We start from the raw sequence: 15,785 nt of genomic DNA, 5'->3' as shown, positions 1-15,785 counted from the left end.
GTCATAAGTCACTTTGGAAGTTAAGGTAAAAGAGAATTCCAAGTGATAATATATTAAGAGCAAAAATATAACTGTGAAGACTGTAGGGCCCCTTAAGGATCAATGGGTGAAATCTTAAACAGATATGAAAATGTTATGGAAGCTAGGGAATTCAGAGAACAGAACAGTGATGTTTTGCAGCATATCCACATGACACAAGAGGAAGGGACGATGGTCTTAAAGTACATAAAGAGGGATAAATTCCCAGGGCCTGTTTTTGGGAAAGTATTGCAAAAATTGCGTGGGTATTGGCAGAGATTGGTCAATACAGGTCATAATAAAGGGAGGTTAAAGTGCCCTTTTAGCAATCCAGCCATTTCCACTGTTATGAATATCATTACAGTTCTTACTCAGCCATATCTCTTATTGAGTTACCCATTCAGAGGGAACTTCAGAAGTTTCTTTCACTTTTATGAAACGCTCACTTCTTTGTCCCAATTTATTTTTTAATGTTTCCTCTGACTGTTCTACACATTCTCTTTCCTATAATCAGTCATGCATTCTTTTTTCCTGACTTATCTTACTCTCTACCTCTTTGAACACACAGGCTGCCTTTCTTTGCTTTACCTATAACCTTGCTGAAAATACAGGTTGAGTATCCCATATCCAAATATTCAAAATCTGAAAAACTGAGAAACCTGAAATCTTTTTGAGCACGACATGACGCCACAAATGGAAAAATACCCTGTCGATGCATAGGTCTCTGTGCACCAGAGACAGTTCTGAGAAATGTCCTCACATACCCTGAGTGGGGTCATGTTGGTGCCAATTTGTTTTCAACAGTCATCAAAGTCAGGCCTTTGTGCATTACTTTCAGTGATTACCATGCATTTTGTACTTATTTTTATGGTTGAAAATGTCAAAAAGACCTGCAGTTATCTCTATGAGAAATAGTGAAAAGAAAAAGAGGAAGAATTTATGTTTATCTATAACACAGAAAGTCAAGTTGTTGGAAAAATTTAACAGCGATGTAGGTGTGAAGCATCTGACAGAGATGTTGGTGTTTCTGCAATCGGAAGAGACAGAAGGACAAACTATTGAAGTTCTATCCTGAAAGTATTGAACAGAAGTTAATGAAAAATAGAATAGCATGACATAAAGTGAAAAATGAAGATCTTGATCGTGTACTGAAAGAATGGATTTGGTGTCAGAGTGAACATCTGCTGCTTAACGGTATTGCTGATCATGAAACAACAAAAACTCAAAATTGAAGGTAGTTACAAATATTCACCAGACTGTTTGCAGAATTTTAAAAGGGAAGGCATTACATTTTTAAAGATTTGTGGTGATAAAGCATCTGCTGATCATGAAGCAGTACAGAAATTCATTGATGCGTTGGCCAAGATCATTGCTGATAAAAATCTAACACACTGAATGGCTGCAATAGTACATATGTGCGATCATCAAGTGTAAGATAAAGACTGCTTACCAATAGCACATAAAGTCAAAGTTGAGAATGATGGTGATGCTAAACAGTCACTGACTGTCTAGCTGGGTGCCAGAGCTTACCTTTCTGATGGTTCAATGTTTAATGCACAAAATTATTAAAAATATTATATTAAACTACATTCAGGGAATATGTATAAGCTATATATGTACAGTAATGGAAATGGATTTCCTGTTTAGACTTGGCTCCTATCCCAAAGTTATCTCATTATATAATCGCAAATACGGGTGTCCCCCGTATTTCGAACGTTCGCTATACGACACCTCACTGTTACGAAAGACCTACATTAGTTACCTGTTTTCAGTAACAAAAGGTATTTTCACTGATACGAAAAAAGGCAGCACTTGAAAAAGGCAGCGCACAAAAAAAGCCAGTGTGCAAGCGCCGAGCAACTAAGCTCCTCCCCCGAAACTGCATTCTAACCAGTATTGCTTAAACACGAGCCTGGGAGCATCCGTGCTTTATGTCAATTTATTTTGTGCATCCATTAGCAAGATGAGTTCTAAGGTATCGGAAAAGCTTAAAAGAGCTCATAAGGGTGTTAGACTTAGCGTAAAACTAGACATAATTAAGTGTTTCTATCATGGTGAACGAAGTAAGGACAAAGTGAGTTTGGCTTGTGGAAGTTGACGAAGATGATGTTGAAGAGGTTTTGGCATCCCATGATCAAGAACTGACAGATGTAGAGCTGATGCAATTGCAAGAGGAAAGGATAACAATCAAAACCGAACACAGTAGCGAATGGACCAAAAGTGAAATCATCGAGGAACTGAATGTGGAGCAATTGTGTGATATTTTCACTGCGATTGACAACACTGCATGATTGCAGAGAAGTACGACTTTAATTTTGAAAGGGTATGTGGGTTTAGGGCATAGTTGCAGGATGGATTGAGTGCTTACAAAGATCTGTACGATAGAAAAATGCGCGAGGCTAAGCAGTCAAGCATACAGTCGGCCCTCCTAATCCACGAGTTCCGCATCCGCAAATTCAACCAACCGCGAATCGAGAAAACCCGGAAGTGCTCTTCCAGCACTTGTTGTTCGAGCATGTACAGACTTTTGTTTCTTGTCATTATTCCCTAAACAATGTAGTATAACAACTATTTTACATAGCATTTACATTTTATTAGGTATTATAAGTAATCTAGAGATGATTTAAAGTATACGGGAGGATGTACGTGGGTTATCGTGGATTGGGATTGAAAAAAATCAGAAGTTCTCTTACTAAGTAAGTCGGAACAGGTACATCTGGTATTATTTAGCGTCAGTTAGCCAAATGTTTGTCTTAGTATATAGTATATATTTTACCTTTCAATACATATAAAACACTTAAGAACGTATGTTTCAGCGCCGGGCTTGGGAACAGAAGTTCCTAATCCAGTGACAGACCGCTCTTGAGTGCGCTCTCCATCCATGCCAGGTTGATGTGGAGCATCAAAAACCCAAAACCCAATAATTAAACCACTGCATTGCTTAGTAATAATTGTAGCTTTCACTGGGGCAGGGCCTTTCTTACATTATCCTTTAAAATTGTTCCGATCGTTGACCGACATAGCCTAACACTTTTACCATGACTGATGGCGTTTCATCTCTTTCCCATCGCGTTATTATTTCCCCTTTATTTTCGATCGTGATCGTGATTATTTTCGTGAACAGAAACACTGCGGATTCAGAGCTCCGCCACCGGGTCCTAATGTCCACCGCACTGAGACAGGTTAAATAAGGTCTGGGGTTCTGCTGTGTCCTAAGGACCACCGCATTGAGACAGGTTGAATAAGGGACTTGAGCATCCGCATTTTTTGGTATCAGCGAGGGGTCCCAGAATCAATCCCTTGTGGATAAGGAGGGCCGACTGTACTGCCATTTTTCAAGTCTTCCACATCAGCCACTGCAGACGACGAACCTCGACCTTCGACATCGAGGCAGGCAGACATAGAAGATGATGACCTGCCTGCCCTGATGGAAACAGACGACAATGAGATGACACCCCAGTCTCCTCTACCTCCCACCACCCCAACCTCCGATGACTCAGCCTAACACACCATCATCAGTGTGCTCGCTGTCTTCCCGATTCCGGTAAGTGAAACTACACTGTACATACATTATTTCTACTTTATATAGGCTGTGTATTTTTATGTGTTATTTGGTATGATTTGGCAGCTTCATAGCTTAAAGGTTACCGGAAAGAGTGCTTCTGCCGAGAGCGCTTGCGTGAGATTTTCACTACGGTGGACAGTGTTGCAATGATTGCAGAAAAGTATTTCTACTTTATATAGGCTGTGTATTTATCATATCATTCCTGCTTTCACTAATGTTACTGTTATTTTAGGTTTTATGTGTTATTTGGCATGATTTGGTAGATTATTTTTTGGGTCTGGGAACGCTCAGAAGTTGCTTCTTCACTTTACGACGTTCCGGCTTACGAACCATTTCATAGGAACGTTTTACCTTCGGATGGCAGGGGAAACCTGTATTCCAAAATCTGAAATATCCGAAATCTGTAACACTTCCAGCCCTAAGCATTTCGGCTAAGAGGCTCTCAACCGGTAATTCTAGCAAAGACCCAAATGCATTTCTCTTTAAAGGCAACACATTGTTCAATTACACATTTGCCTTTCAGTCTTTGAATCTAATTTACATTGGCCAGATCTACAGTATTTTCAACTCACTGAAACTGACATTCTTCCAGTTACATATATTTACTTATGATATCTCTGATTATATTTCCATAAGTATAGTACTGTGCAAAAGTCTTAGGCATATAAATCTGGTGGGAGCAAAGGAGGTTGGGAATGGCAAAGGTGGAGGGCTGCTAGGGATGTGGGACAGGTAGCAGAGGAGGAGTACTGGGGTGGGGGTGGGTGGTGCAGGTGCAGGCACAACCAGCCCTGGTACACCAGGCAAGTTCGTCTGATTCCAAACAATTGGCTTATTGATCATTACAGAATGTCTCTCTGGTGCATTCCACTCCCAACCCTCTCCATTCCCCTTTTCCCAACCATGATTCTCCTCTCCCTGCCTCCTCCCCACTCTCTGTCCACAATAGAGACCCAGATCAGAATCAGATTTATCATCACTCTCATTATGAAATTCGGCTTTTTTGTGGCAGCAGTACAGTGCAATAGTAAAATTGCTACAGTACTATGCAAAAATCAGGCAAAAATTTTTTATATATAAAAAAGACTTTTGCACACTGTATTTTAACCTTGTGGACTGTGCTCATTGCTTGCTGAGTGACAATTATTACAACTGATCCTTCTTGAACAACTACTTACTTTTTTCACATCTCTATTTGATCTGAAAGTTTGTTGGACAAAAAAATCACTTTCAATAGCTTCAATACTTTTGACTCGCTTCACCTGTTCTTCAATTGTAGTTTCTGCAAAAATATAAATTAAAAAGACTTTAGTTTAAACAAATAATGTTTCCAAATACTGTTATGTAATTACCCCTGCCGCTTTTGTCCAATTGGTACATTGTCCCAATAACCTTACTGCAGCAAATTCCTCCACCTACTTCTATATTATTCTGTCCCATATTCTAGGTTATTAATATACATTTAGTGGCCACTTTATTATGTACCGTCTGAATCTAATAAAGATATCACTGAGTGTCTTCTACATGTTCATGGTCTTCTGCTGCTGTAAGTACATCCACTTCAACAAAACATTTTTACCTTAGTTGAACTATTGCAAAGTGCCAGCACCATTCTGCAATTAAATGCATTATATTCAATAAAAGTTAATTTCTTGTTCTCCAAATTCCTACATGATACAAGTAGTCTGAAATTATATTTGTGTTAAGCTGCAAGTGGTCTATCATCAACAAGTGGATGTACTTACAGCAGAAGACCATGAACATGCAGAAATCTTTATCAATAGATTCACTTATTTAACATTCATAAGCTTCTCCACATTCTCAGACATGGACACATGGACTTTTACACACATATCATGGTTTGCATGCCCTACCACTTCCTCTCTCAGGACTATATTTATAATCCCACCTCTGTCAATCCCAATCATTCTACCTGTCACTTGGGCAGCCTAGTCTTCTGTTGCTGTTGCAAGATAGTGCAGCGAACACTGAGCCTGCAAGAATCGGGGTTGTTCAAGGTAATACGACAAAACCAAATTCACCCATCTCCGCATGAATTCAGCAATCTTTCACCAGCTTTGCTGGAGCCACTGAAGTATTAGTTCATGCAACAACTGGGACAGGTGAAGACTGTGATTAAAGGAAAACTGAAGGGTAACCAGGTTACATTCAGTGGTATCTGACACATCCTGATGCAAAGTTGCCTTAAATCCTGAAGTCTTAACATGGGGAAATCTTTTGTACACAAGGAGAGGGGTGGTTGTTCAATGCACTATGGAAAAAGTGATGTACTGCAGACATTCAATTATAATGTTTAGAAGAGAGCTGGATCAGTATCTTAAGGAAAAGAATTTACAGGGCTATTTGGCGTTGGCACTAGTCGAGTTAGTGTGAACTCAGTGAGGCAAATTGCCCCTTTCATGGTGTGAATCTCTCTGATTCTGTGAATACTGAATCTGTGAATTTTTTGAGTTTTGCTTCTGCAATTTTTTTTGTTGATGATAGACCATTTGAAGCTGAACACAAATATAATTTCAGACTACTTGTATCATGCAGGAATTTGGAGAAACGAAATTAACTTTTAATGAATATAATGCATTTAATTGCAGAATGGTGCTGATGCTTTGCAATCATTCAACTAAGTTAAAAATATTTTGTTGTTGATTTTCATTTGTACTCAGTGTGTGAGGCCTCTTGCTTAAATATCCAACAAGAATCAGACAGCATTGCTGGAGTCCAATTGCCCTAATACCGTTTCTCCATAACCAAAATGTCCTGGTGAAACCTTTCACCATGCTTGTCACTGACAGCAGCAAGATTTGCAGGGAAGAAGTCTAAATGGGAGCATAGAAGATGAATAGTTAGTGACATGTTGCACTTCATGGTTTCAGCTTGCATTGTGGAAACATTTTAGTTGACTTGAATTATGAATTGAAATAACAAATATAGGTGATGTCAAAAAGTAATGCGTGACAGGGAAATTTCATGGTGATTTTCATGATCAGTAGCCCAAAATCCTTAAGACATACCCAGATGTATTCAGGAAGCAAAATCTTTGTTGTCCAGTGATATCCACAACTTTACAGTAATGCATTTAGGTTCTTCCATACCACTGAGACGGTAACATATAATTGATAATTAAAATGAGCAACTGCAATGGCTCCTATAGCTTGGATTTATTTGAAGTGGTGTAAGCAATTACAGGAGAAGCTGTGTGCTCTAAGAAGAATAGTTCAACAGGGCATGATGTGCAGTCAGAATGAAGACTATGGAAAAGTTGCTTCAACAGATTAAACTGAAATCTATCTCACAACCATTATCGAGGGTGTGTGAGAGACACTTCAGGGAGAAAGCAACAGAAGAAAGAAGGGGATACAGACAGGCATTGAAAGTGACTAAGAAATAGGAACACAAAGGAAATGAAACTGTAAAGAGAGTTATCAATTATCTTAGGAAACGGATCATTTTTGAACAGATGCAGTTTAGAAACACTACCACCAGATGGTATGCTGAACAGTTCTATCCTCAAATAGTAATACAACATGTTAACCAGGAGAGGTCAGCAGATAATAAGCTTACACGGCCACATTGCTATTCTTAGTATTTCCTAAATTAAGTCCATTTTAAATATTTCTTACAACAATGTTACTAAATTGACTAATTCCACCAATATTGTCTTTTCTGCTTAATTTGCAAGTGAAACCCCATCTGTGTTGTTGGCTCTAGTCTTGAACTAATGCAATGGATATATTATCTTGTTTTCAAAGAACTTTGCTTCCAGGGTTGTAACTTGATAGATAGATAGATAGATAGATACTTTATTCATCCCCATGGGGAAATTCAACTTTTTTTCCAATGTCCCATACACTTGTTGTAGCAAAACTAATTAATTGTACAGCACCATTCACCCATTATACCCATGTCTGCCTTTGGTGAAGCAATGTTTTATTTTAAAATCTTCAACTTTGCTTTCAAATCCTTCATCCGTCTCTCCCCTTCCTATTTCTCATATTGCCTTTGCAGCCCTTTGACCCTTTGTAACCCCTGCATGCCACTAAATCTCACCTCACGATTTCCCCAGAATTTTACTGCTCAACCACTTTCAGCAATTGGTGGATCTAGTCTGTATACAGAATTTCATTTCTTGGTCAGCCAAGTTTTAAATTTAATTCTTATAAAGAAGAGCATTTTACATAAATTAGTCTAAACTACCAGTATAAATTCTTAGATGATTGAACTTGTTCAATTGGAACTTTAAACTTGGCTTTGCACTGAGCAACAATTGCACTACACACAGTAAAAAAGGAAGCAGTGATCTAACCAAGGTGGTCTCAAGTTTATTAGTATACCCATAAGTTAGATAATCAATGTTACTTTGAAGGCATGAACATTTGTCAACATGCAGCTAAAAGCATTTTACAATAGTTTGAATTTTGAAGTTAAACTGCAACTACCAAAAAAAATTAATTCCTGCATCACCAGTAAACTAATTATGGCTTTCAGAAATCTGAGTAAATGCTGAGAATTTTTAAAAATTAAATTTGTAACTCTCAGTAGGGATTGTCCCTTAAGCTACAACATTAAAACATTGTGTTATTTATCAAGGCTGAAAATCTCACACAGAAAAAAAATCTATTGCCGAAGAATTGATCAAATGAAACTAGTCTTTTGAAATGTAGAAGAAAACAGAAGCAGAGGTTCAGTTACGTTGGGGAGCTATTATATACATTCTGCTGTCTTTTCCAGTGCTTGGAAATAAATGCGAGCTTTTGTGAGAAAGGAATGATACTTGGTGTTAAGCAAGGACAAGAAGCCTGCTAAACGAGAAATTTATTTACTCCAGACTTCAGCATATTATTTTTCACTCAATTGGTAATTTCAGTACATCTTCTGGAAAATAATATGATTTTCAGCTCTAATTGTTTAAACTTGTAAATATATCTCAGTCAGCTCATGTAAACATACATTATGAATTTTGTTAATAAAGTTGAGTGTACAGTATATGTTTTCGAAATTAGGCTTCAATTAACATTCTCTATGTATAATAACTTAAATTTTGATAATTATCGAGGATGTCTTTTTGCAAAGGACAACTGTTTTCTAAAGAATATATTTTGATCAGGGTAGAAGGCGAGGATGATTGTATGCAATAACATGTGAAATGTAAAAATATTTAACATTTTACAAAACAGTGCAAGAATAAATCAAGACAATTTTATGATCAGTTTTGCTGCTGGGATCCCTTGATAGCCAAAGCCATAATACAATTGATCTTCAAATAGGAATGCAATTCTTATTATGTTGGTAGTTTTTTAATCATTTACCAATTAATTCTGAAAATCCCCTTAAAACTTGAAAGCATCAAATTGTTTAAAAAATTACAATGCTTCACTTTACTATCATTTATGTAATATATGTCAAAAGAAATTAGCTTTCCCATGTTTTATTCTAAGTATAAAGTCATTACAGTTAAACTGGAAATATTAAATTGAATGAATATCAAATACTGAATAATTGTATCGTGCTCATAATGGATTGGAAAATAAATGGCCTGAATAGCCAACAATATTGTCATCTATTCCAAAGCTCTTCTTGGAGTAGACAACAATATTGTTGCCTATTCAGGGCATTTATTTTGAATGGCTATAACAAAGCTTTTCACAGAATAGATTAATTTACTATGAACCAGAACACAACGTGTTTACAAGGTACCAGCCATTAACTACCATCTGCTAGCCATCTTCAAACACCCCATAACCACGTACAACTAGTCTGTCAGAAGAGGTAACACAGACATTACAGACTATACCATTTTTGTCACTCAGGCTAGGTCAGAGATATGCCTATAATAGACAGCTCCTTCTTTCAAATACACAGGGCCAGATATGTAATTCAATGCTCAATTTACTCTTGCCTCACAGGAGATTTTTGCCTGCTAATTGATAGAAATTAAGCCATTAATCAAGCCACTAGCCATCATTCAGCCCAGAGAAGATGAATACAAACTTTCATAATAACCACCTTCACCATTTTAGTGCTCATTAGCATTAATTTTTAATGCAATTATGCTATTCTTTTACGCTGAGCTCATAAATTACAGCTCTTCTATAGCTGGCTGGCCTTGTAAAATCTACAGTAATGCTTTGTAGTCTGATCTTAAAGGCAATTACTGGCTTCTTCTATCTTTTATCTCTCTGTCTGCCCAATAACCTTCTACTACTGATTTATTCCAAATCCTTTCTTTCTGTTTGCTTTTATTTTCTGCTCATTGAAATGCTTTGAATCTGAGGTTTGTAATATTCTAAAATTCATTAAAATGCAAAATAAAATCAAGATTTAAAAGGAGTTATCTATAACTGATGGTTATGTATAGTTTAAATTTTATAATTGGTAGTTTTACATCATAAAAGGGACCAAGTCACCCAGCTCTTAAAGTAAAATGAAGCCAGAATTATCTGGATTATATTCACCAAGATAAGCAACGACACAGTGAATGGTTATAATAAATACTCCCATTCTAAGGTATGACAACATTTTGTTGTTGAAAACTGGCATTCTATGCAACCTGCAGCTAAGTTTCTGACCTTGTATTATCAATAGCTTATGAACTGCCTACTTTCACTTCTAAGGCTGCCCATCTGCTGCTGAAACCCTCCCGTATTATTGTGAACACCATGGTTGACTTTTCCAAAGTTTTCATAGTCAGCATTTCAACTTTCACTTTACACAAGCATGAACACATCCCAAATATGATAATCTACATCAGTCACTCCTGTTCTCATGGATCAAGACTGGCAGTTCTAACTCTGAATTTAAAACGAACATGTTCAAATTTCTCCACAGCATCAATCCTCCCTTCACCCCTCCAACTATCTAAGGGATTTGTATTCTTCCAATATCAAACATCTCAGTATTCCGCTTTCTCCCAATGCTGGTGACTTTACTTCCCAAACTTCAAAAGAAAGTCCTGGAACTCTTTCCCATTCTTTCTTGAAACCTATCCTTTCAATTAACCTTTTTCATCATCTCACTAACCACTCCTTCTTGATTTAGTGCCAAAGTCAGTATACGGATATTACCCATGAAACTTCTCGTATATTTTACTACAATAAATAAACATAAAATGAAAATATTGAGTCCTGGTGAAGGGTCTCAGCCCAAAATGTCAACTGTTTATTCATTTCCATAGATGTGCCTGAACTGCTGAGTTCCTCCAGCATTTTATGTTAGATAAAGTGAAAATAGTTGTTGGAAGTTTAGATACAGTTTCATGAACTGTGGTAAAGAAGACATGACACACTTGGCTGGGTGTGCAGCATAAAAGTAGGGAAGTCATATTGCGCTATATAATATTTTGGTTAGGCCACATTTGGAGTACTGCAAGCATTTCTGGTTGCTACATTCAGGAAGGATGTAGAGCTTTTGGTGAGGGTGCAGAAGGATATTCACTTGAGTTAATTCAATGTAAAAGAATTCCTACCTCATGTACTTTGGCAATAGGGATCAACCAAAAACCAACCTCATTGCTGATCTTGATCCTAAACCTAACTTGTTGGCCTCAGAAATAGTCTCTTGTATATTAAGCAGAAATCAGAGGTAAGAGGACTGATATTCCTCTTGTTTTGAACATGATTTGAGAATGGGAATGAAGGTTTGGTCAAATTACACTTTACAGTCAAGGTTACACACAGCACTTCAGCTAAATTTTGAAAGTTAAGTGGAATTTTTTTAAGGTAAAGTCAAGTGATTTATAGTCAACAATCCCAAGTATCTTTTCTTCAAAATATTAAAGAGCTCTTAGACTGCTGAATCATGGAGTGAGACACAACAAAGGTAAATCTATATCTTGATGGCAAGAAATATAGTACAGGGATTACACTGGAAAAGGAAACGTCCTGCTATTGACCTATGGAGATAATTTTACCAGTTGGCAAGACAACAATAAATTGACATATTTCCCCTCAGCCATTTTGCTTTGAATTTTTTATTTTGCTTTTCCACTTGTTTGAAGCAGTAGTTTAGTTATTTACATGCATAAATTATATAATTACATCCCTTTCCATGCCATATAGTTCTATGATTCTATGATTAAAATTACCTCTTATCTGTTCACAGGATGTGGAGTTTAATAATACCATTAAAGGTTAACTACATTGGTGGGGCTGGAGTCACAAATATAGCAGACTGGTAATAACTGGAATTTTTCTTTCCTGAAGATATTAGTAAATTAGGTGGCACATGAAATGAGAAACTAGTAGCCTCATGGTCTCAATTACTGAGAGTAGGTCTTTTTATTGCTAATCAACTTAAATACTTAATTTAAATTTCTGATACGTGATATTTAAACTTGCCTATTTAGACCAATAGTCCAGGCTCCTAGATGCTCATTCAGCAACTTAACCATTCTCACACCATGTAAGGTAATTAAGAAAATAAAGCTACAAGAGATATACAATTATTCATACTATTTCTAAAACAGACAAATGGTTGTTTGTTTTCTGCTATTTCAAGTAAAAAGTAAAATGGATGTTGAGACCCAGTTCTCCATGTGATACACAGGTTGGTACTCAAGCCAGAGCAGTACAATATAGAGAGCAAGCTGTTGTCCATGTAGCAGGCTCCATGGAATGAAATAATAATTCCCAACATTTTGGAGCACTCAGCTTGAAGTCACTGCAATATTTTCCTGCTCTACTAACATGTAAATCAGCACTTAATCCCGTCTGCTTTTTCATTTTAACTTTTTCTCAGTAGCTTTTCAGTTAACAACTTACTTGACTAACCAGCACAATTTACACTGAAACACAACTACTCTCTCCTTGTAACGAGTCATATTCAAATCTACACATGAATTAATAAATAATCTGCTCAAAGAATGTTGTGCAAGTGTCTGCACAGGAAAACAAAGATCATCTCCAGGAATTACCCTATCTTGTGGAGCTCGAAAATTATCACCGTCAAAACTAAATGCAAGTACTATTGCCAAATCATTAGAGTCAGAGAGATATTCTACCAAAATTTAGAAACATTACAATATTTGTCATCCAGTTTTTCAAAAGTGTGCATTTAAAAGTAATAAAAGCAAGAAGCTTATAACTAGTTATCTCTTTCAACATTTCTAAGTGCACAATTGAGAAATTTCAGCGAGCAACTTCCCCACCTGTTCCTACATACAGTCATGCGAGTGTAGCCAAGCATATAGAATTTGCAGATCTGGATCACTGTTTCCTCCTGGGACAACAAATTGGTGAATTTTCAACAGAATAATTGATTTGCTGTCCCAGGCGGCCTTGTCAGGCATTTTCTCCCCTGCTGTTCTTGATGAGTATCTCATTACCAGTCCCAGTTGTAATTCTGACCTGAAACTACAGTTTTGCTTTAGTAGTGGCCCTTGTGCTGGAACCGAGATATTCCTGGAGGTACATCAAACTTCAAGACGTAGAGATTTCTTCAGAAATGAAACGCCTCTGGCAGGTGAAAATTTAACCTGGATTACCAACAGCAGAAGGGTAGAGGATGGCTGTTGCTTGGAAGAAATGAGTGTCACTCACTTTTGCTTGAACTTCTGTGATTATAAACTGACCAGTCATAAAGTTTTCAAGATGAACAAGGTTGCACTATTTTTGAAAGTTGAGTTTTCACATTCATAGTTTTCTGGGGAAACTTATTCCCAGAACTACCTTGAAATCTATGTGCCAATAAAGAATCGTGTATATAGTTGCAAGCACTAATTACGAGATTTCTCTATATAGTGAAACTACTAGAACAATGTTAATTACTGACAAAATGAGATGCAAATTGGTCTATTGATAGTTTCCCAAGTCATCTGACAATCATATTAATACAGAAACTTAGCTACAATGCGAAAAACTGGATCGCAAAGTTTCATCAAAACCTCTTAAAAATGATAGAAATTTCAGCTAAAATAAATATCCAAAATAACTTTTGCTACTAACAGCTTTTATAACAAAACCAATAGATGTCTGGATGTTGTACAGTTAATAGTTCACAGTATGAGCTGAGTTCATTCATTAGTTGACCAAATGTAGAATAATTATGATAAAGAAAATTTGATGGAGGTGTTCAAACTCATAGATGGTTTTGACAGTGGTTGTGCCAGTTCTCTGGAAGTTTCAATTTGTAGTTGTTACCTCATAATGTTGCAAATATTTCTTTTTTTTTTGGCATAAATGCAATTCACCTTTGAGAATCAACTGTTTAACCTGCTTCCAGCTCTCATATAAACAATGCAATCCAGACTATAATTACATCACTGCATATATAAGAAGTCATATGCGTGCCCACAGATGTTGACTGCGCAACACATTCGTCTTCCTCGGACTTCGAGAGACTACTACTATACATAAAAACAATATTAGTGCCTCTGCCTCCTTTGGTATTCAGCCAAATAACCCAAGATCACAATAAAACAAGAATAGCAGTGGACCACCAGACTCCTTAGGGCTGCCCTGCCATTCAATAAGATCATTGCATATCTCTGCTGGCCTCACTATCAATCAGTGCTTGTTCTTTACCAATTTTTCTACCACCGAAAATACTCTCTACTTGCTCTATCAAAACATATACAAGTTTTAACACTTCCATCAAATCAATATTTTTTAAATTTTAAGGAGAACAAATATCGCTTCTTCCTTGCCCCCAGAGAATTAATAAAATCATCAATTCCATCTCAGATTTTAGCATCCTTTCTAACTTATGGTGCCCAGCTAAAACCTAACCAATACTCTAGTTACATTTCATTTCACTCTCCAGTGATAAATCCAAGGATCCCATGGCTTATTCATAGCTTTCTCAATCTGCTCCACTTTAAAAGTTATGTGTTCATGCAACCTCCACCAAAAACACATGGGTTAACACTCATTTATTTTCCTGATGAAGGTTACTGAATTAGATTCAGTAAAAAATGTTCTCTAATAAAAGCTGAAGATTCAGTAAACACTAGTGGGTAGTATCAAGGTTTTATGGATCAAGTGGGTGATGAAATTTGCCTATTCATGACATTTTGTGATTATATCTTAATTCTTGGTTAGGAAACATTCATTTTACTGTGAATTCATTTTACTGATTATAGAAGTGGATGAATTTGGAATCCCTTAAATTGTTTCTACGCAATTCTACAGGAAATTAGTAAAAACGCATTTTATAAAACTGCAAATTTTGTACACTGCAGGATTTAAAAAAACTGTTACTTGCACCTATGCTTGAATCTTTCTAATTTTTTAAAATCAAGACTAAATGAAGAGTTATTAAAACATTCCAATTTCAAATATGAAATGTTTATTTCTATAAATCTAACTAAAATGAAATTTGCTCCTGCATATCAAAATGGTATTAGCTTAAAATTAATAATTATGAATAAAATTAAGGGGTGTATTCTTTCAGTGTTTACTGATATTAGGTTTTCACACAGTAAATGATAATAATTTGCCAATGTTTTCAAAGAACATGTTCAAACCTTCATGATCTCTATTTACAAATTACGTACCATTTTGATATTTCTAAGCACAAAACTGTACAAGGAAGCTTGAAATAAATAATGAATCATTTCATGACAACAGAATTAAGTAAGCTACACAGACATTTTGAGCTGCATTTTAAAAAATCTAACAAGTACATTACAACATACTGTACAAATAACCATTGCACACCTGGTATCCTCATTCACCTCCAAAAAAACCAATGTTGAGGCACTTCCAAGACACATGGTAAACATTCTGGTTTAGTTTTACATAATAAATATTTCCTGCTTGTACTCAGTGATATCACACAATAATATTTATTTATTGACACACAGTGCAAACCGGCCCTTCGAGCTGTGCCACTCAGCAATGCCCCAATTGAATTTTAGCCTTATCACCGGCCAATTAATCTATCAACTGGTACCTCTTTGGACCATGAGAAGAAACCGGAGTACCCAAGGGAAACCCATGCAGTTAGGGGGAGAACGTAAAAACTCCTTATAGGCAATGGAGGGAATTGGATTAACTTTAAATAAATAATCCTGTATTGGCACATAGCTGTTTCCTGGCAGTTAATAACTTTTGATAATTTTCCAGAAACCCAGTTTGTGAGAAGTTTTTGATCCACACAGAAACCTGATTTAGTTTAGTGGCCATTTTTCACAAACACTAGCAGAAACCTCCAAACAAAATGGTGGAAGAGGAAAAAAGGCAGAAGGTCA

General features: G+C 36.5%; 1 protein-coding gene across 2 annotated transcripts in view; it reads right to left on the bottom strand.

Moving 5' to 3' along the window:
• rsrc1 (arginine/serine-rich coiled-coil 1) overlaps positions 1-15,785 on the bottom strand; it is a 384,446-nt gene that overhangs the window by 3,042 nt on the left and 365,619 nt on the right. For both annotated transcript variants that reach the window (XM_073040974.1, XM_073040975.1), the window contains exon 8: positions 4,762-4,865. In XM_073040974.1, the coding sequence (XP_072897075.1) occupies positions 4,762-4,865 (104 nt within the window). The remainder of the gene's footprint in view (positions 1-4,761; positions 4,866-15,785) is intronic.

Source organism: Hemitrygon akajei, chromosome 3, assembly GCF_048418815.1.
Source record: "Hemitrygon akajei chromosome 3, sHemAka1.3, whole genome shotgun sequence".
NCBI classification, from domain to species: Eukaryota; Metazoa; Chordata; class Chondrichthyes; order Myliobatiformes; family Dasyatidae; genus Hemitrygon; species Hemitrygon akajei.
The sequence above is the reverse complement of the archived record's forward strand: the minus strand, read 5'-3'. Positions and strand labels throughout refer to the sequence as shown.